General features: G+C 45.4%; 1 protein-coding gene across 7 annotated transcripts in view; it reads left to right on the top strand.

The window, feature by feature from the left end:
- Positions 1-20,039, top strand: part of LOC137384622 (cilia- and flagella-associated protein 54-like) — a 712,374-nt gene that overhangs the window by 264,789 nt on the left and 427,546 nt on the right. For all 7 annotated transcript variants that reach the window (XM_068058759.1, XM_068058758.1, XM_068058757.1 and 4 more), the window contains 2 exons: positions 10,518-10,644; positions 12,823-12,913. In XM_068058759.1, coding sequence (XP_067914860.1) covers positions 10,518-10,644; positions 12,823-12,913 — 218 coding nt within the window. The remainder of the gene's footprint in view (positions 1-10,517; positions 10,645-12,822; positions 12,914-20,039) is intronic.

Below are 20,039 nucleotides of genomic sequence, written 5' to 3'. Positions count from 1 at the left end.
CATTCATATTCTATTCTCCCTTTCTTTATCAGTTTCTTCGTCCTCCTTTGCTATATTCTAAAATCCTCTCTGGGATTCCTCGGATGAAGGGGTTTTCTTATGAGGAAAGGTTGAGCAGGTTGTGCCTATACTTATTGAAGGTCAGAAGATTGAGAGGTGATCTTATTGAAACATAAGATTCTGAGCGGGCTTGACAGAGTAGATGCTGAGAGGATGTTTCCCCTTGTGAGGGAATCTCGAACTAGGGGGCACAGTTTCAAAATAAGGGGTCTCCCTTTTAAGATGGAGATGAGGAGGACTTTCTTTTCACTCAGAGGGTTGGTAAACATTTGAATTCTCTTACCCAGAGAGCAGTGGTGGCTGGATCATTGAAAATGTTCAAGGCTGAGTAAGATAGATTTTTGACCTACAAGAGAATCAAGTGTTATGGGTCGGGGCAGGCATGAAAGTGAGGTTAAAGCCACAATTGGATCAGATTAAATCACAATCCTATTTCTTTTGAGCTTATGAATCCCCCACCATCAACATCCTGGGGGTTACCATTGATCAGAAACTTAACCGGGCTAGCCATATAAATACTGTGGCTACAAGAGCAGGTCAGAAGCTGGGAATTCTGCAGTGAGTAGCCCACTTCCTAACTCCCCAAAGCCTGTCCACCATCTGCAAGGCAGGAACACTCTCTACTTGGCTAGATGAGTGCAGCTCCAACAACGCTCAAGAAGCTCAACGCCAACCAGGACAAAGCTTGAACCTCACCCCATCCGCCATCTGTAACATTCACTCCCTTCCCCACCGCCGCACAGTGGCAGCAGTGTGTACCATCTACAAGATGGCAACTCACCGAGCCTATTTTAATACCACTTTCCAAACCCATGACCTGTACCACCTTGAAGGACAGGGGCAGCAGATGCATGGGAACACCACTACCTGAAAGTTCCCCTCCAAGCTACAACCATCCTGACTTAGAAGTATATCGTCATTCTTTCACTGTCACTGGGTCAAAATCCTGGAACTCCCTCCTAACAGCACTATAGGTGTACCTACACCACATGGACTGCAACAGTTCAAAAATGCAGCTCACCACCATCTTCTCAAGTGCAATTATTGATGCTGACATTGCCAGTGATGCTCACATCCCATGAAAGATCGCTCACCTCCATCGCTGACCCTGGGGGCTTTCCAAGGTTGGGGCTCAGTCCATGCCCTTGGCGGCTGCCCACGCACTGGGAGATGGTGTGTGAGAAATGAGAGCAATATGTGGATGTGTTCAAAGGGCAATATTGAATCAAAATAGCAAGATGATCCTGTCATTTTATATGTCATTGATGTGACCACGCTTAGAATACTGTGTACAGTTTTGGATGCCACAGTACAACAAAGATATTTCAATTATTGAAAGGATACAGAGGAGACCAACTTTTTCTCTGCTGATATTAATTACTTTGAGAGTGTGGAACATAATCCTCCAGTCCTCCCTAGATACAGGGGTGGTACCAGAAGACTGGAGAATTGTAAACGTAATAATGTTATATTTGAATAAAAAGGGGTGTAAGGATGAACCCAGCATCTACAGGCCAGTCAGTTTAACCTCAGTGGTAGGAAAGCTGTCAGAAATGTTAATATGGGAGAAAATTAACCTTCACTTGGACAAGTGTTGATTAATTAAGGAAAGCGAGCACGGATTTCTTCAAAGGCAAATCGTGTTTAACTAAATTGATTGAGTTTTTTGTTGAGGTAGCAGAGAGAATTGATGAGGGTACTGCATTTGATGTGGTGTACATGGACTTCCAAAAGGCATTTAATAAAGTGCCACATTATAGGCTTGTCAGCAAAATCAGAGCCATGGATTGAAAGGGATAGTGGCGGCATGGATACAAAATTGGCTAGGGAGTAGTGGTGAATGCTTGTTTTTGGATTGGAGGAAGGAATACAGTGGAGTTCCCCGGGGGTCAATATTTGGACCACTGCTTTTCTTGATGTATACTAATGACCTAGACTTGAGTATCCACAGCATAATTTCAAAATTTGCAAATGGCACAAAACTTAGAAGTTTTGTGATATGTGAAGAGGATAGTGATAGGAGAGGACATAGACAGACTGGTGGAATGGGAGGACATGTGGCAGATGAAATTTAATGCAGAGAAGTGTGAAGTAATACATTTTGGTAGGAACAACGAGGCTACATAAAATAAAGAGTACAATTCTAAAGGGGTGCAGGAATAAAGAGACTTGCTATATGAGCACAAATCATTGAAGATGGCAGGGCAGTTTGACAAAATGGTTAAAAAGGCATATGGGATCCTGGGCTTCATAAATAGAGGCATCATGTACAAAAGCAAAGAAGTTATGATGAACCTTTATAAAACACGGGTTCGTCCTGACCAGGAGTATTGTGCCCAGTTCTGGGCACCACACTTTCGGAAGGATACAAAGGCTGTAGAGGGGGTGCAAACTAGATTTACGAGAATGGTTCCAGGATGAGTGACTTCGATTACGTGGTTAGATTGGAAAAATTGTTGTTGTTTTCTTTTGAGAAGAGAAGGTTGGGAGGAGATTTGATAGAGGTGTACAAAATCTTGAGTGGTCTAGTCGGAGTAGATAAGGAGAATGTTCCCATTTGTGGAAGGATCGAGAATCAGAAGACATCAATTTAAGGTGAATGGCAAATGAATTAACAGCGACATGAAGAAATACTTTTTTATGCAGCAGTTGGTTCGGATCTGGAAATACACTGATAGTGAGTGCAGTGGAGGCAGATTCAATTTGGCTTTTAAAAAGGAATTGGATAAGCACCTGAAGAGAAAAAAAATTGCAGGGCTATAGGGAAAGGGGAGGGGAAGCTGAGTTGCTCATGTAGAGAGCTGTGTCACGCCAACGTGCTTTGTTGAATATAATTTTCTTTAATCCACTGACTGGAGATCAGAATTTATATTTTTTAAAGAAATTTAAAAAGGAACAGATAAGAGATGACCTTGCTAGCAGCTTAAGAAACCTACCTAATTTGCAACACTGTATCCTACATTGCAATGGATGATTTGAGACGTCGCTCTTGGCTGACATACGTTGTCCAGGCCTCGCTGCCGTAGAGCAAGGTACTGAGGACACAGGCTTGAAACACTCGGACTTTTGTGTTCCGTGTCAGTGCGCCATTTTCCCACACTCTCTTGGCCAGTCTGGACATAGCAGTGGAAGCCTTTCCCATGCACTTGTTGATTTCTGCATCGAGAGACAGGTTACTGGTGATAGTTGAGCCTAGGTAGATGAACTCTTGAACCACTTCCAGAGCGTGGTCGCCGATATTGATGGATGGGGCATTTCTGACGTCCTGTCCCATGATGTTCGTTTTCTTGAGGCTGATGGTTAGGCCAAATTCGTTGCAGGCAGCCACAATCCTGTCGATGAGTCTCTGCAGCCACTCTTCAGTGTGAGAAGTTAATGCAGCATCGTCAGCAAAGAGGAGTTCCCTGATGAGGACTTTCCGTACTTTGGTCTTCGCTCTTAGACGGGCAAGGTTGAACAACCTGCCCCCTGATCTTTTGTGGAGGAAAATTCCTTCTTCTGAAGACTTGAACGCATGTGAGAGCAGCAGGGAGAAGAAGATCCCAAGCAGTGTAGGTGCGAGAATACAGCCCTGTTTCACGCCACTCAGGATAGGAAAGGGGTCTGATGAGGCGCCGCTATGCTGAATTGTGCCTTTCTTATTGTCATGGAATGAGGTGATGATACTTAGTAGCTTTGGTGGACATCCGATCTTTTCTAGTAGTCTGAGGAGACCACGTCTGCTGACGAGGTCAAAGGCTTTGGTGAGATCAATGAAAGCAATGTAGAGGGGCATCTGTTGTTTGCGGCATTTCTCCTGTAGTTCACAAAGGGAGAACAGCATGTCAGTGGTCGGTCTCTCTGCTCGAAAGCCACACTGTGCCTCAGGGTAGACGTGCTCAGCCAGCTTCTGGAGCCTGTTTAAAGCGACGCGAGCGAAGACTTTCCCCACTATGCTGAGCAGGGAGATTCCACGGTTGCAGTCACCGCGGTCACCTTTGTTCTTATAGAGGGTGATGATATTGACATCGCACATGTCCTGTGGTACTGCTCCCTCGTCCCAGCACAGGCAAAGCAGTTCGTAGAGTGCTGAAAGTATAGCAGGCTTGGCACTCTTGATTATTTCAGGGGTAATGCCATCCTTCCCAGGGGCTTTTCCGCTGGCGAGAGAATCACTGGCATCACTGAGTTCCGATTTTGTTGGCTGTATGTCCAGCTCATCCATGACTGGCAGAGACTGGGCTGCGTTGAGGGCGGAGAATCTAGAAGTAGGGGTCACTATTTGAAAATAAGGGGTTGCCGATTTAAGACAGAGTTGAGGAGAATTTTTTTTCTCTCAGAAGGTTGTGAGTCTTTGGAATTCTCTTCCTCAAAAGGCAGTGGAAGCAGAGTCTTCGAACATTTTTAAGACCGAGGTAGATAGATTCTTGATAAGCAAGGGGGTGATGATTATTGGGGGTAGGCAGGAATGTGGAGTTGAGATTACAATCAGATCAGTCATGGTATTGTAGAATGGCATAGTAGGCTTGAGAGGCCGAGTGGCTGACTCTTGCTCCTAATTCGTATGTTCATATGTGGCTACCCGATTTCCAGAGGCTATCCCTCTAAGAATTATCTCTGCCAAGATAGTGGTGGAGGGGCTAACCCAATTCTTCACCCGATATGAGCTGCCTGCTGAGATCCAGTTGGATCAGGGCACGAATTTTATGTCCAGTATTTTTCAAAAGGTCAAGGGTAATCTGGGCATAACCCAGCTAAAGTCCTCAGCCTACCACCCACAATCAGAAGGGGCTGTGGAACAGTACCACCAGACCCTTAATACAATGATAAGGACATACTGCTGAGTACCCCATGACTGGGACAAAGGGCTGGGATTTCTTCTGTTTGCTACCAGGAACTAACTCAATGAGTCCACTGGCTTTAGTCCCTTTAAATTAGTTTATTGACATGAAGTGAGAGGTCCTCTAAAACTAATCAAGGAAGCTTTTTGGTACACAGGGACAATCTTTCCCTGTTAACTACATCTCCATGTTTCCATGTTCCGAGAATAACTTACGAGAGTCTGTGCCATGGCTCAGGAACACCTCAAAACCTCCCAATAGCTATGAAAAGACAGGCGGATAAAGATGCCAAGGCCAGAACATTTCAGCCTATGTTTTACTGCTACTACCAATACAGGGAGAAAAATTGAAAGCCTGGTTCAGTGGCCCGTACAGAGTAGTAAAGCGAATTAGCAAGGTGAATTATATAATTGACAACCCAGATCGTAGGAAATATCAAAGGCTGTGCCACATCAATATGTTAAAACGTTATCACAGCCAGGAAGGGGGACAAACAAGCACAGGTCTGTCAGACAGTCGGGAAAGAGAAGGGCGAAAGGGACAGTGAGCATGAGTGGAGGGAGGCCTGGAGGATTCCCAAATTGAAACCCCTACCGTCCGGTTAGCTAACATTGAAATGTTAGAGAAATTGGACACCGTAAACTCTCCGCTGGTTGGAGTCATACCTAGTGCAAAGGAAGTTGGTTATGGTTGTTGGAAGTCAATCATCTCAGTTCCAGGACATCACTGCAGTAGTTCCTCAGGCTAATGTCCTAGGCCCAACCATCTTCAGCTGCTTAATCAATGACATTCCCTCCATCATAACGTCACAAGTGGGAATGTTTGTTGATGAATGCACAATGTTCAGCACCATTCGCAACTCCTCAGATACTGAAGCAGTCCGTGTAGAAATGCAGCAAGACCTGGACAATATCCAGGCTTGGGCTGGTAAGTGGCAAGTAACATTCGCGCCACACAAGTGCCAGGCAATGACCATCTCCAACAAGAGAGAATCTAACCATCTCCCCTTGACATTCAATGACATTACCATCACTGAATCCTCCACTGTCAATATCCTGGCAATTACCATTGACCAGAAACTGAACTGGAGTAGTCATATAAATACCATGGCTACAAGAGCAGGTCAGAGGCGAGGAATTCTGCAGTAAGTAACTCACCTCCTGACTCCCCAAAGCCTGTCCACCATCTAAATGGCACAAGTCAGGAGTATGATGGAATACTCCCCTTCTTGCCTGGATGGGTGCAGCTCCAACAACACTCAAGAAGCTTGACACCATCCAGGACAAAGCAGCCCGCTTAATTGGCACCCCATCCACAAACCTTCACTCTATCCACCGCCGACGCAAAGTGGCAACAGTGTGTACCATCTACAAGATGCACTGCAGCAATGCACCAAGGCTCCTTAGACAGTACCTCCCAAACCCACGACCTCTACCACCTAGAAGGACAAGAGCTGCAGATGCATGGGAACACCACAAGTTCCCCTCCAAGTCACACACCATCCTGACTTGGAACTATTTCGCCATTTCTTCACTGTCGCTGGGTCAAAATCCTGGAACTCCCTTCCTAACAGCACTGTGGGTCTACCTACCCCACATGGACTGCAGTGGTTCAGTAAGGCAGCTCACCACCACCTTCGCAAGGGCAGTTAGGGATGGGCAATAAATGCTGGCCTAGCCAGCGACGCCCACATCCCTTGAACAATTAAAAAAAACTCTCCTATTTAAACACAGAACAGAGAGGAGACCTAACAAGGCTGCTCACAGCCTTTAAAGGGATCTGCAGGGACAAACCAGGGTGCACAACCCTAACCCTACACAATGTGGATATAGGAGAGACCCCCTCCCATAAAACAAAATCCCTATTACCTCAGTCCCAGGAAACTGACTGAGGTTCGGAAGGAAATTCAGTATATGCTGGAGCACACGCTGATTGAGACCAGTCAGAGCAGTTGGAGTTCCACAGTTGTGCTCGTAGCCAAGCCCGGATGAAAAAAAACTAAACCAGAGTATGGCTGTGACTGATAAGTGAGTGTTTGAGAATGAATGTGTGTGTACAGTTTCTTTTTAATTTGTGACCTCATAATGAAATGCTCCTGTCGTCACATTTCATTTTGTATGGTGGGGAGCCATCACACCAACTTGCTTTGTTTAATGATAATTTTCTTTAATCCGCTGACTGGTGATCTTTCTTTCTTTGGCCTTCTTATCTCGAGAGACAATGGGTAAGCACCTGGAAGTGGTCAGTGGTGTGTGGAGCAGCGCCTGGAGTGGCTATAAAGGCCAATTCTAGAGTGACAGGCTCTTCCACATGTGCTGCAGAAAAATTTGATTTTTGGGGCTGTTACACAGTTGGCTCTCCCCTTGCGCCTCTGTCTTTTTTCCTGTCAACTACTAAGTCTCTTCGACTCGCCACACTTTAGCCCCGCCTTTATGGCTGTCTGCCAGCTGGAGATCTGAATTTATATTTTTTGAACAAATTTATAAAGGAACAGATATAAAATGACTTTGCTAGCAGCTTAAGATGGCCACCTAATTTTCAGCATTGAAAGGCCTGTGAGGTGGAGACAAAATGTCTGCTCATCCCAACAAGAACTAAGACCTTGGAAGTTTAAGGAAACTGCATGTTCTTTTTAGTAAGAAGAAATACACTGCTAACTACTATGCTTGAATCACTGGGTGACTGTCACGTGACAAGACCCCCCCCCCGCCCCGACACTTCCGTGTTTTTAAGCTGGTGTTTCTCTGCAGCAGAAAGGAGAAGCATCTGGACTCTGATATGTGCAGACACAAGTGGGGGTCCCTTCTCTGTCTCCATTCCAGCTTGCAAGCTTCGAACCCTGCCTGCTGACTGACCAGCTCTGCATACTCCAGCTATAATCAGAAACCCCTTTGGAGGAAATCAACTGCATCACTGTCTCTAAGAGACCCACCAAATCAATCATGTATCTCTTCAAACTAAAAGCAAGACCATTGAATTCAGCTAGAAACCAGCCAAATCACTAAACCCCACAGACTGTATACCCCTTTTTTCTATGGACTCTAACTCAACTAATCTACCCTTCCTCACTCTGTAACCTATTTGTGTGTGTGTGAAAGCTAGAATGTAGTTTATTATATTTCTTAGTTCGGTTTAAGTACAATTAAGATAATCTCTTTCTTTTTTAAACTCAAGAAAACCTGTCTGATTGGTTCTTGTCATGATCATAGCAAGTAAGTAATCTAGCACCCACTCAATTGGCCAGTGCATCCACTTTAAATGTTGTGGTCAAACAAGGACAGGGAAAAGAGGGAAGCCCTTCGACTCCTCCTCACTTGACTATAACAGTTGGCACAGACACGATGGACCAAATAGCCTCTTTGTGTGCTGTAACCATTATATGATTCTGTGAGAAACTTAAGGGACTAAAAGCCAATGAATCTCCAGGGCCTGATGGCCTACATCCTAGGGTTCTAAAAGAGGTAGCTGCACAGATAGTGGTTATGCTGGTTATCATTTTCCAAAATGGGTGGCACAGTGGTTAGCACCGCAGCCTCACAGCTCCAGCGACCCGGGTTCAATTCTGGGTACTGCCTGTGTGGAGTTTGCAAGTTCTCCCTGTGTCTGCGTGGGTTTCCTCTGGGTGCTCCAGTTTCCTCCCACATGCCAAAGACTTGCAGGTTGATAGGTAAATTGGCCATTATAAATTGCCCCTAGTATAGGTAGGTGGTAGGAAAATATAGGGACAGGTGGGGATGTGATAGGAATATGGAATTAGCGTAGGATCAGTATAAATGGGTGGTTGATGGTCGGCACAGACTCGGTGGGCCGAAGGGCCTGTTTCAGTGCTGTATCTCTAAATAAAAAAACAAAAAAAAATAAAATTCCCTCGATTCTGGAACGGTCCCAGCAGATTGGAAGTCAGCAAATGCATTCTTCAAGAATGGAGGGAGAGTGATAACAGGGAGCTACAGGCTAGTTACCCTGGCATCAATTGTCAGGGAAATGCTGGAATCTATTATTAAGGAAGTCTTAACAATGCACTTAGAAAATAATAGTATGATGACGCAGAATCAACATGGTTTTATGAAAGGGAAATTGTGTTTGACAAATGTATTAGGGTTTTTTGAGGATGTAACTAATAGCGTAGATCAAGGAGAGCCATTAGATATAGTATACTTGGATTTCTAAAATGTATTCGATAAGCTGCCACACGAAAGTTTAATACACAAGATCAAGGCTTATAGAGTTTGGGTAATATATTAGCATGGATGGAGGATTAGTTCACAGACAGGAAACAGAGAGCTGGGATAAATGGGGCATTTTCAAGTTGGCAGGCTGTAACTAGTGGAGTGCCGCAAAGATCAGTGCTGGGCCTCAGCTATTTACAAACTATATTAATGACTTAGATGAAGAGACTGAAAGTAATGTATCCAGGTTTGCTGTCGATACAAAGAGATATAGACAGGTTAAGTGAGTGGGTAACAAGGTGACAGGTGGAGTATTGTGGGGAAGTGTGAGGTTATTCATTTTGGTAATAAGAATAGAAAACCAGAATATTTTTTAAAAGTTGTGAAACTTTTAAAATAAAAACTGAAAATGCTGGAAATACTCAACAGGTCAGGCAGCATCTGTGGAGAGAGAAACAGTTAACGTTTCAGGTCGATGACCTTTCATCAGAACTGGGAAAAGTTAGAAATGTAATAGATTTTAAGCAAGTGAAAGGGGGGAGGGTGGAAAAAGAACAAAAGGGAAGGAAATGCAGTGTGCCACACAACACGATGGAGGGTGTCCTCAGTATGAAGACATGATTTCTTCTCCACAAGGACTGCGGTTGTTGCTCCTACCCATACTCCATGGACAGAGGCATCTGTGACAGGTAGATTGGATGAGAACAAGGTCAGGTTGGTTTTTCCTTCGTGTTGGTTCTCTCACCTTCCCCAAGCCCAGTTTGGGAGCTATGTCCTTCAGGACTCGATCAGCTTTGTCAGTAATGGTGTTTCCGAGCCGCTCTTGGTGATAGACATTGAAACCTACCCATCCAGAGTACGTTCTGTGCCCCTACTACCCTCAATGCTTCTTCCAAGTGATGCTCAACATGGAGGAGTATTGATTCATCAGCTCAGGAGGCAGTAGATGGTAATCAACAGGAGGTTTCCTTGTCCCTGTTTGACCTGATGCCATGAAACTTCGTGGATTCTGGAGTCAATGTTAAGTGCCACTCATTTCTGACTTTATACCATTGTGCCACCACCTCTGGTGGGTCTATCGTGCTGTTGGGACAAGACATACTCAGGAATGGTCTGGGACATTGGCTGAAAGGTGTAATTCTGCGCATATGACTATGTCAGGCTGTCACATGACTGATCTTTGGGTCAGCTCTCCTAACTTTAGCACAAATCCACAGTTGTTAATGAGGAAGACTTTGCAGGGTCAACTGGGCTGGGTGTGTCTTTGTTGTATCCGAATCCAGTGCCTTGGTCAATCACAGATGATCCATCTAGTTTTATTCTTAATCATTTGCCAGATTCTTGCCTGTATAACTGTGAAACATGTCTGTTGATCTGGCAGAATAATCCTGTAAGAAATATAATTAGATTGTAAACCTACAGAAATATTCTTTTGTTGAAAGCCATTTTTATATCTCCTCTGTTACAGTCACGAGGTTTAGAGACCAAAATCGATTTCTGGAGTATTTTGTACTACTGCTGCACAGACTGGTACGAGAGGAGAATTTCACACCTATATCAAAATGGGTGTCTGAAGTTGTATGGTCTATAAGAAAGTAAGCACCTTCCTCTATAAATCAAACACTATTGGTTAATGTTGACAAACATGTGCAGATCAGAAAATGTGCTCAAAAGGTTCTTTTGTTGCTCTCAAAGAAAATTTGCTTTGGCAAGCTAAATCAATTAATTTGATTTGTGTCTGGCCAGTATTATCAGTATTCCATTGTGAAAAAAGGCTGTACACCAACATTGAACATTTAAAAAAATGAAAGATATTTATTTGCATTATTAATATATAACTGCTTATCAAATGCCATAAACAACTTATTGTTAGAAATTGTTAATTTTTTAACCAATGAACACAGTACAAGAAAATGAGGGAGGTAATTTTAACCCCCCACAGACTGGTGAGTTTAGGTCAGACAGGAAATTAAAAATGCTAAAAATCTGAAACAGGAACCCAAGCCACCACAAACCCATCCACTCAGTTTTAACTAAGACAGGATGAGGGGCAGGCAAGTAATCTGCTCTAAGCAGGAGGTACTGTCATTGATAGCTTTTAAAGATGCTGTATGCTGCCAATTTAACAGTGTTTCTATTTTTAAGCACAGTCAGCTAGGCTTGCCGGGCCTCTGGAAACCTGGCAGGTAAAATGAGGTGAGAAGGGCTGGTTCCAAGACGTAAGCGACTTTACAGCACTTCTTGTGGGCTAGGAGGAGCAGGAATGTTTCCTCCAGGCCCAATAAACTTACCCTGTAAACACCGCCCTCACCTCCTTGATCTCCACTTGCTATGCCACCCCATCATCTCTACTTGCCTTCCCCTATTCACTCCTGAACATCCTTCTCTTCCCCTGATTTCCGACCCCAGTCCAATGTCTCCCTGACCCTCCAGATCTCGAACTCTTCCCCATCCAATTACTTCCTAATCTCTGGCACCCATATCTCCCTGCTCCCTTTATCCCTTTCTCTTCCCCAGGTTGCCTCTACTCTGGCCCTAATCTCTAACGCTTCTCCAATCACTCCTTGCTCCCCCTACCCGATATTCGTCTCTCCCAAGCCCCCATCTTTGTCCCCAATATCCGAGCCCTCTGATCTCTCTTTGATGCCCCCCCACCTGATCTCTCCTCATCCCCCCCCCCACAATCTTCCACCATCCCGTGAACACCTATGATCCTTTCAATCATTCTCTACCCACCCTGACGATCTCTTCCAGCAGCATGCACGAAGCTGCACCCTTAAAAATCGAGTGCGACATGAGGGATGCTGTTCCCATTGCCTACCAGCCCCTGCTACCATTTTACCAGTGACAGGGGTGGTGGCAAGCAGCCAGCCCACTCCAGGCCACTTGAGGCCCTTAAGTGGCCAATTAATTGCCACTTACGGGTCTCCTCCTGCTGCCGTTGGTATATTACCATCAACAACTGGGCACTTCATCAGCTGAGGAGGCTGCCCAGTAATACTAGGCAACCTCATTGTGGGCCCGGGGGGGGGGGGATCCTCCTGATCACGCACCCTGTGCCTTACAAAGGGCCCCCCCCCAGCTGCACAAGCTGCCCTGCTGGAGAACCTCCCATTGCCGTCCTGATCGACCCCCACCCCCCTTGGCGGAGCCCAGCCGATTGTCCCCAGCGAGGCCCGAAACCCCATTTACCTTTTTTGGGAACAACGTCCTTCTTGCTCCTCATGCTGGGTGCAGTCCCAGCAGTGGCCACCACTCCTGATGGCGCTGCTGGGACTCAGGAGCTGCAGGCTCCTGCCTCAGAGGTACGGACGTCCTGCTTGAGGTCAATAAAGGGCCTGGGCCATGGATAATTACAGCGTGGCTTCCAGACCCGACGGAGGTAGGCTTGCCCCTGACCTTTAAGCCTGTGGATGGGGCCTCTGCCACAACATAATATTCAGGCCATTAACTCTGTTTCTGTCTCCACAGATGCTGCCTGACCTGCTGAGTATTTCCAGCATTTTCTGATTTTCTCGCTTTTCTGGAGCGTCCCCAAAGAGACAGGCAGCCAAGCCTGTCAATCAGGCTGGCTCCTTGGCTGGGAGCCTGTTCAAAATCGGTTAAAACTCCATGGTCTCAGGCCCATAACTCCTCCACCACCTCCCGCCCCCCGCACGACCAACGAAACCTGACGCCAGTAAATATTGGGGTTAAGATGTCCATCAAATCATTCATTAGTTATTTGCTTTGATTGCCTAAATGCACAACAATATTTTGTTTTAACTCAACAGCCGGAACAAAATTCTTCTTGGACAAAAGAAAACATCTGATAAAAGAACTAAACTCCTGAAAAATACAGCAGTTGTGGTAGAGTATAACAATGTAAGTTATAGTTGGCATATTCGGTTTGCATTTCTGATTGTTTACTAGTTACCAGCTTGAATTTTGTGTAGCAAAAGATAGTTCTCACAAAAGTGTTTATACTGGGTGGTGCAGTGGTTAGCACCACAGCCTCACAGCTCCAGTGACCTAGGTTCAGTTCTGGGTACTGCCTGTGCGGAGTTTGCAAGTTCTCCCTGTGACCACGTGGGTTTCCACTGGGTGCTCTGGTTTCCTCCCACAGCCAAAGACTTGTAGGTTGATAGGTAAATTGGCCATTGTAAATTACCCCTAGTGTAGGTAGGAGAATTGTGGGGATGTGGTAGGAAATATGGGATTAATGTAGGATTAGTATAAATGGGTGGTTGGCACAGACTCAGTGGGCTGAGGGGCCTGTTTCAGTGCTGTATCTCTCTTTGACTCTATGAAAGTTGTGGAAAAGCTGAAATCCACTGTGACTGAATATGTAGAGAAAATGCAGAATTGCCATGATTTCTCACAGGGTAAATTTTGCAAGGTGCTGTGCCGCCAGTGGGGCTATTTATACTTGTACAAAGCAAGTTGGCTGGGGAAAACACTTTTAACAAGAGAATATTTCTGTAGGTTTACTATCAGAAAATAGTACGGCACAGATGGAGGCCATTCTCAAGGGCAGTTAGGGATGGGCAATAAATGCTGGCCTTGCCAGTGACGCTTACATCCCAAGAACTAAAAAAAAAAATTCAACCCATCGAGTCTGCACCGGCTCTTTTGAAGAGTGTTGCAGCTGGGTGAGAAATGTGTCCAGGGGCCTTTTGTTGTCTTTACCTGGTCTTAGTGTAACAGAGTTTAATTTTAAACACTCTGTGTTTTGAGCTCCCCTTTTTGTGAATCCTTGTTCACAGTTTTCCAATTATAAGGCAAAGAAATGAGCACATCAGGTTTTCTCCGGTTTAAGGAAGAAAAAATGAAATGTATCAAACCTTAAACTTAAACTCTAATATGGTTCATGCTTTCGGATATACGACGCGCTCACACTAGCATGCACACGCGACATACATGCGATATACTGTAATGTTCTATGTTCTATAAATGGAATAGTGTAGGTCAGATGGTTTCACAGGTCGGCGCAACATCGAGGGCTGAAGGGCCTGTACTGCGCTGTAATGTTCTATGTTCTATACACATGCAGATAGGGACAGAAAATAGAAGAGGAAAATATGGTAGAGAGGGGTTTGAGGCAGTTTCAGAAGAGTTTCTTGTTTACAGTGCTTCGAGCTCACTTGCTTGTAGGTAGGGCCCAGTATTCTCAAACTTTGTTCATGTAGGAGACTTCACAAGATTCAGTTTTGTGGGAAAGAGATGGGAGGCAAACAGGAATTCTAATTCTTGCTTCAGTTCCAGAAGCACATGGCATTCTGAGTTCAAATCCTTTATAGGAAGTTCAAATTCTCTGCAACAGCCAGGTAGTCATGTGACAAAAACTGATCTGACCACTTCTTCTGCATATTGGGGAAGCAATGACTGGGTCCCCATTGTTCCAACACCGCTAGTTACTATGCAAATGTCCTTCCAGTCAGGGACTTGCAATTTTATGTTTCAATGTTCATGTGGCAAAATAATGTGTGCCTCAATCTTGGTAGGTGGGAGGCTTGCTTGACACTTCCCCCCAGGGGAATGAAATGCGCTTTGAGGAAAAATGGCGCATTTCATTACAGAGTTTAAGAGAAATATAGGATACAGAAAGAAAAACCATGCATTTCTCTCATTCATTTCCATTCATTCACCAATCTTAAAGCTTATTAAAATGGTCTGATCCGGGTGCCAGGGCTGCTTTAATTTTCTCTTTTTTTCCTCAGGAGAGTTAGTTAGGGGGGTGGGTCTAATCTGAACTCCCTGATCCATGCAAAGACTTTTGACTTCAGGGGATGGGTGGTTCCCTTTTCCTCTGACTGTGGGGGAGGTGTCTTTGTTACTCTCCCCTTTGTTCTCTGGGACACTCCTACCTGCAGGTATTTGTGCAGACTTAACTGCATTCTCCTGTGACACTTCAACTAGGTGAGGCATCACGCTTATGGGTTTCTAGTCAAAAAGAAAAAGGAAGCATTCATAAAGGCTAGAAGGCTGGGAACAGACAGAGCCCTTGAGGAATATAAAGAAAGTAGGAAGGAACTTAAGCAAGGAGTCAGGAGGGCTAAAAGGGGTCATGAAAGGTCATTGGCAAACAGGATTAAGGAGAATCCCAAGGCTTTTTATACGTATATAAAGAGCAAGAGGGTAACCAGGGAATGGGTTGGCCCACTCAAGGACAGAGGAGGGAATCTATGTGTGGAGCCAGAGGAAATGGGCGAGGTACTAAATGAGTACTTTGCATCAGTGTTCACCAAAGAGAAAGACTTGGTGGATGATGAGCCTAGGGAAGGGAGTGTAGATAGTCTGGGTCACGTCGTTATAAAAAGGAGGAGGTGTTGGGCGTCTTGCAAAGCATTAAGGTAGCTAAGTCCCCAGGGCCTGATGGGATCTACCCCAGAATACTGAGGGAGGCAAGGGAAGAAATTGCTGGGGCCTTGACAGAAATCTTTATATCATCATTGGCTACAGGTGAGGTCCCAGAGGACTGGAGAATAGCCAATGTTGTTCCTTTGTTTAAGAAGGATAGCAAGGATAATCCAGGAAATTATAGGCCGGTGAGCCTTACGTCAGTGGTAGTGAAATTATTAGAGAGGATTCTTTGGGACAGGATTTACTCCCATTTGGAATCAAATTAACTTAATAGCGAGAGGCAGCATGGTTTTGTGAAGGGGGGTTGTGTCTCACTAACTTGATTGAGTTTTTTGAAGAAGTGACGAAGATGAGTGATGAAGGAAGGGCAGTAGATGTTGTCTATAAGGACTTCAATAAAGCCTTTGACAAGGTCCCTCATGGCAGACTGCGACAAAAGGTGAAGTCACATGGGATCAGAGGTGAGCTGGCAAGATGGATACAGAACTGGCTCGGTCATAGAAGACACAGGGTAGCAGTGGAAGAGTACTTTTCTGAATGGAAGGCTGTGACTAGTGGTGTTCTGCAGGGATTAGTGCTGGGACCTTTGCTGTTTGTAGTATATATAAATGATTTGGAGGAAAATGTAGCTGGTCTGATTAGTTCGTTTGCAGACGACACAAAGGTTGGTGGAGTTGCGGATAGTGATGAGGATTGTCAGAGGATACAGCAGGATATAGATCGGTTGGAGACTTGGGCGGAGAAATGGCAGATGGAGTTTAATCCGGACAAATGTGAGGTAATGCATTTTGGAAGATCTAATACAGGTGGGAAGTATACAGTAAATGGCAGAACCCTTAGGAGTATTGACAGGCAGAGAGATCTGGGCGTACAGGTCCACAGGTCACTGAAAGTGGCAACACATGTGGATAAGGTAGTCAAGAAGGTATATGGCATGCTTGCCTTCATCGGTCGGGGCATAGAGTATAAAAATAGGCAAGTCATGCCTAAGCTGTACAGAACCTTAGTTAGGCCACACTTAGAATATTGCATGCAATTCTGGTCGCCACACTACCAGAAGGGCGTGGAGGCTTTGGAGAGGGTACAGAAGAGGTTTACCAGGATGTTGCCTGGTCTGGAGGGCCTTAGCTATGAGGAGAGGCTGGATAAACTCAGATTGTTTTCACTGGAACGACGGAGGTGGAGGGGCGACATGATAGAGGTTTAAAAGGTTATGAGTGGCATGGACAGAGTGGAGAGTCAGAAGCTTTTTCCCAGGGTGGAAGAGTGAGTTACTAGGGGACATAGATTTAAGGTGCGAGGGGCAAATTTTAGAGGGGATGTGCGAGGCAAGTTCTTTACACAGAGGTGTACAGAGTGCCTGGAACCTGCTGCCGGGGGAGGTAGTGGAAGCAGGTACGATAGCGACATCTAAGAGGCATCTTGACAACTACATGAATAGGATGGGAATAGAGGGATACGGACCCGGAAGTGCAGAAGGTTTTAGTTTAGACAGGCATCAAGATCGGCGCAGGCTTGGAGGGCCAAATGGCCTGTTCCTGTGCTGTACTGTTCTTTGTTCGTTCTCTGCCCCTAGAGGTCTCCCTTTGTCTCTGCAGGTTCCTGTAAATGCTGCTAGCAACTGTGCTGGGGTGCTTCTAGATTCTGCATTCACATCGGAGGCTGTGGGGTCTAACTTTTCACGTTTTTCGGGATTGGGTTGACCAGGCAGTAGGGGTTTTCATCCGGAGATCTTCCCGGACTTCCTTTAACCTGCCCTGTTGGTCATTTTTCCCCCTTTTCTTTCTAAACCTTTGCCAGCCGTGTGCCTGCCTGTCCCCTTTTGTCCATGGCGGGGGTCCCTTACAGTTCACCAGCTCTCTGCTGGACGGTCCTCCTAACACCGGTACAGGACTTAGGGCTGCTGGTTTCTCTGTAGGTTGGTGTTTCCCCTCAATCTGGCACATGCGGCAACTCCTGTAGTACTCCACCACATCCTTGTGGAGTTTTGGCAAGTCAAACTGCTATCTTATGCAGGCTTCGGTCTTTCGTATACCGGCATGTACAGCCACTGTAGTCTCATGGCCCCTTCTTAATATTTCTCCCTGGTATCTCTGTGGCACCACAAACTGGTGAACTACTGTCCACTCCTTGCCCTCGGGTCTGTGAGGAGAATTCCATTTCCTCATCAGTACCTCATTCTTTAAATAGCAGCAAGCAGCAACTCCATCTGATCACTTTCAGACTGGGCAGCCTGCGCTAACTCTCGCAATACTGGGTCAGCTCGCTGAGCCTCACCTAGGGAAAATCCATTTAATTCATTCCCTGGCTCTCCTAACTTTCCAAAGAAAGTCTCAGACAGGCAGACCTCATGGTCATCTGCCTGCAGTGCCAATGTAGTCTCCCATGGTGAAGCTGGTTTGATCATGGCCTGATCCACTACACATTCAGGGGAACTGCAGGGGTCCGTCTCCTGCCATTGCCTTGTCTCTCTGACCTTCTGCAGTCTTCCTTTCACTGCTGGGGGGTCTACCACCTTCACCCCCGCCAGTTCATTACCTCGGAGCAGGTCAACCCCGTCCACAGGCAAACTAGGGACAATCCCTACAGTCACTGGTCCCAGGTGTGCCCAGTGTACAGGTACAGGCATACACTGCTCTCCAATACCGTTCACCACCATTTTGGTGTTCACTGCACTCTCTTGGGGAAAGGTCAGTAAAAGGGATCTGGTGGCCCCTGTGTTCCTGAGAATCAATATGGCTTGCTTGCCCCACTCGAGGGATATAGAACATAGAACAGTACAGCACAGTACAGGCCCTTCGGCCCACGATGTTGTGCCGAACCTTTAACCTACTCTAAGATATAAGTAACTACCTACCCTTCATTTTATAGCGATAGCGACGATATGGGGTTGCTTTCCGTTCAAATACAAAACCCTGATAACTTACAGGAATCCTATTAAATTTTCCTGCACTGGCCGTATTAAGCTTCCTGGGTTGCACCCTTACTGCAGTCAAAGCCACAGCTCGTTCCGTGTTTTCCATCAGGCCCTCGTCTTCGCTGAGTGCGTGTGCCCTGATTACCACTACCACACTATTGGTTTCGCCTTTAGTTTCCAGCAGTCAGCTTTTAAATGCCCTGCCTTATTACAATGGAAGCACACAGGTCTCCGGGTCTCGGTCTTGCTCACAGCACCTTCCATTTTGGCTGGAGGAGGACCCCCGTGTCTCCTGTTTTCCTTTCTCTTCCAGGACTGCCTGATCTTCTATCACCTTCCCACCCTTTGTCCTTTTTGGATTTGTGGGGGTGATTTGGAAAGGTTCTGCCCTGGGAAACCACTTATAAATTAAAGCAAACTCATTGGCCAGAACGGTCGCTTGCAGGGCTCCCTGAACCCACTGCTCCTCGACATGAGTTTTTATTGAGAATGGGAGAGCGTTTTTAAATTCCTCTAACAGGATTACTTCTCTGAGAGTCTTTAGCTGAGTTGTATTTTTAAAGCCCTCAGCCACTGGTCAAAAGCCAGCTGCTTACTTCTTTCGAACTCCAGGTAAGTTTGACTGGTTTGCTTTTTGAGGGTTCTAAACTTTTGGCGATAGGCTTCAGGTACTAATTCATATGCCCCAAGGATAGCATTTTTGGTCAGTTCAAAATTTGATGAACTCTCATCTGGCAACAAGGGATAAACCTCATGGGCTTTTCTGGTTAGTTTGCTTTGCAGTAAAAGAGACCAAGTCTCAGCTGGCCATTTTAGCTGCCTTGCCAGTTTCTCGAAAGACACAAAAAATCTTCCACATCTTCCTCATTGAATTTTGGAATTGAGCGAGTTTTAGCAATCTTGTACCCAACCCTGCATTATGTTCCTCCATATTGGCCATGCTTTCACTGGGGTTACTCTGTCGCTCCCTAATTAACTCAAGCCACTTCAACTCTCTTCGCATTCTTTCCGGAATTTTCTTTCTGTCTCTCTCTCTTTCCTGTCTCGTTCCTCCTCCTGCCTTTCATTTTCTTCACATTCCTTTTGGAAGGCTCTTTCTTTCTCCCTTTCTCTTTCCTCAAACTCAAGTTTCCTTTGTTCCAATTGTATCTTTGCTAACAATACCCTGTCAGAGTCTACTTCTAACCCTATTTCTGCTTCTTCAGATTCAAGGGAAAAATGGTTGGCCACTAGCCTTAGGAGTTCAGACTTCCTAGCCTTGCCACGTACAGTAATCCCACATTGCTCAGCCATTTTCCTCAACTGTCGACATACAGTGCTTTTAACTTATCCCAAGTTACTTCACCCTGGCTTGGTGTGCTACTAGCTTCAGTTGCAGACATGTTAGTATTCAATTATACACAACCACAAGAAAACCTGTATTACTCTTTGCCTTTTTTGATTGGGAATAATTTGGCTTCCCACTTCCAATTTCACTCATTTGTCTGTGGGTGAAATCCTGGACGCTAGCACCCAAATTTCTGTTACAGCAAGGTGAGATAGGTGTCTGGGGGTCTTTTGCTGTTTTTACCTGGTTTTAGTGTAACAGGGTTTAATTTTAAACACACAGTGTTTTGAGCTCCCCTTTTTGTGAATCCTTGTTCACAGTTTTCCAATTCTAAGGCAATAAATGAGCACACCAGGTTTTCTCAGGTTGAAAGAAGAAACCTTAAACTTAAACTCTAATATGGC

The sequence above is a fragment of the Heterodontus francisci genome, chromosome 27, assembly GCF_036365525.1.
Source record: "Heterodontus francisci isolate sHetFra1 chromosome 27, sHetFra1.hap1, whole genome shotgun sequence".
Classification (NCBI taxonomy): Eukaryota; Metazoa; Chordata; class Chondrichthyes; order Heterodontiformes; family Heterodontidae; genus Heterodontus; species Heterodontus francisci.
The sequence above is the reverse complement of the archived record's forward strand: the minus strand, read 5'-3'. Positions and strand labels throughout refer to the sequence as shown.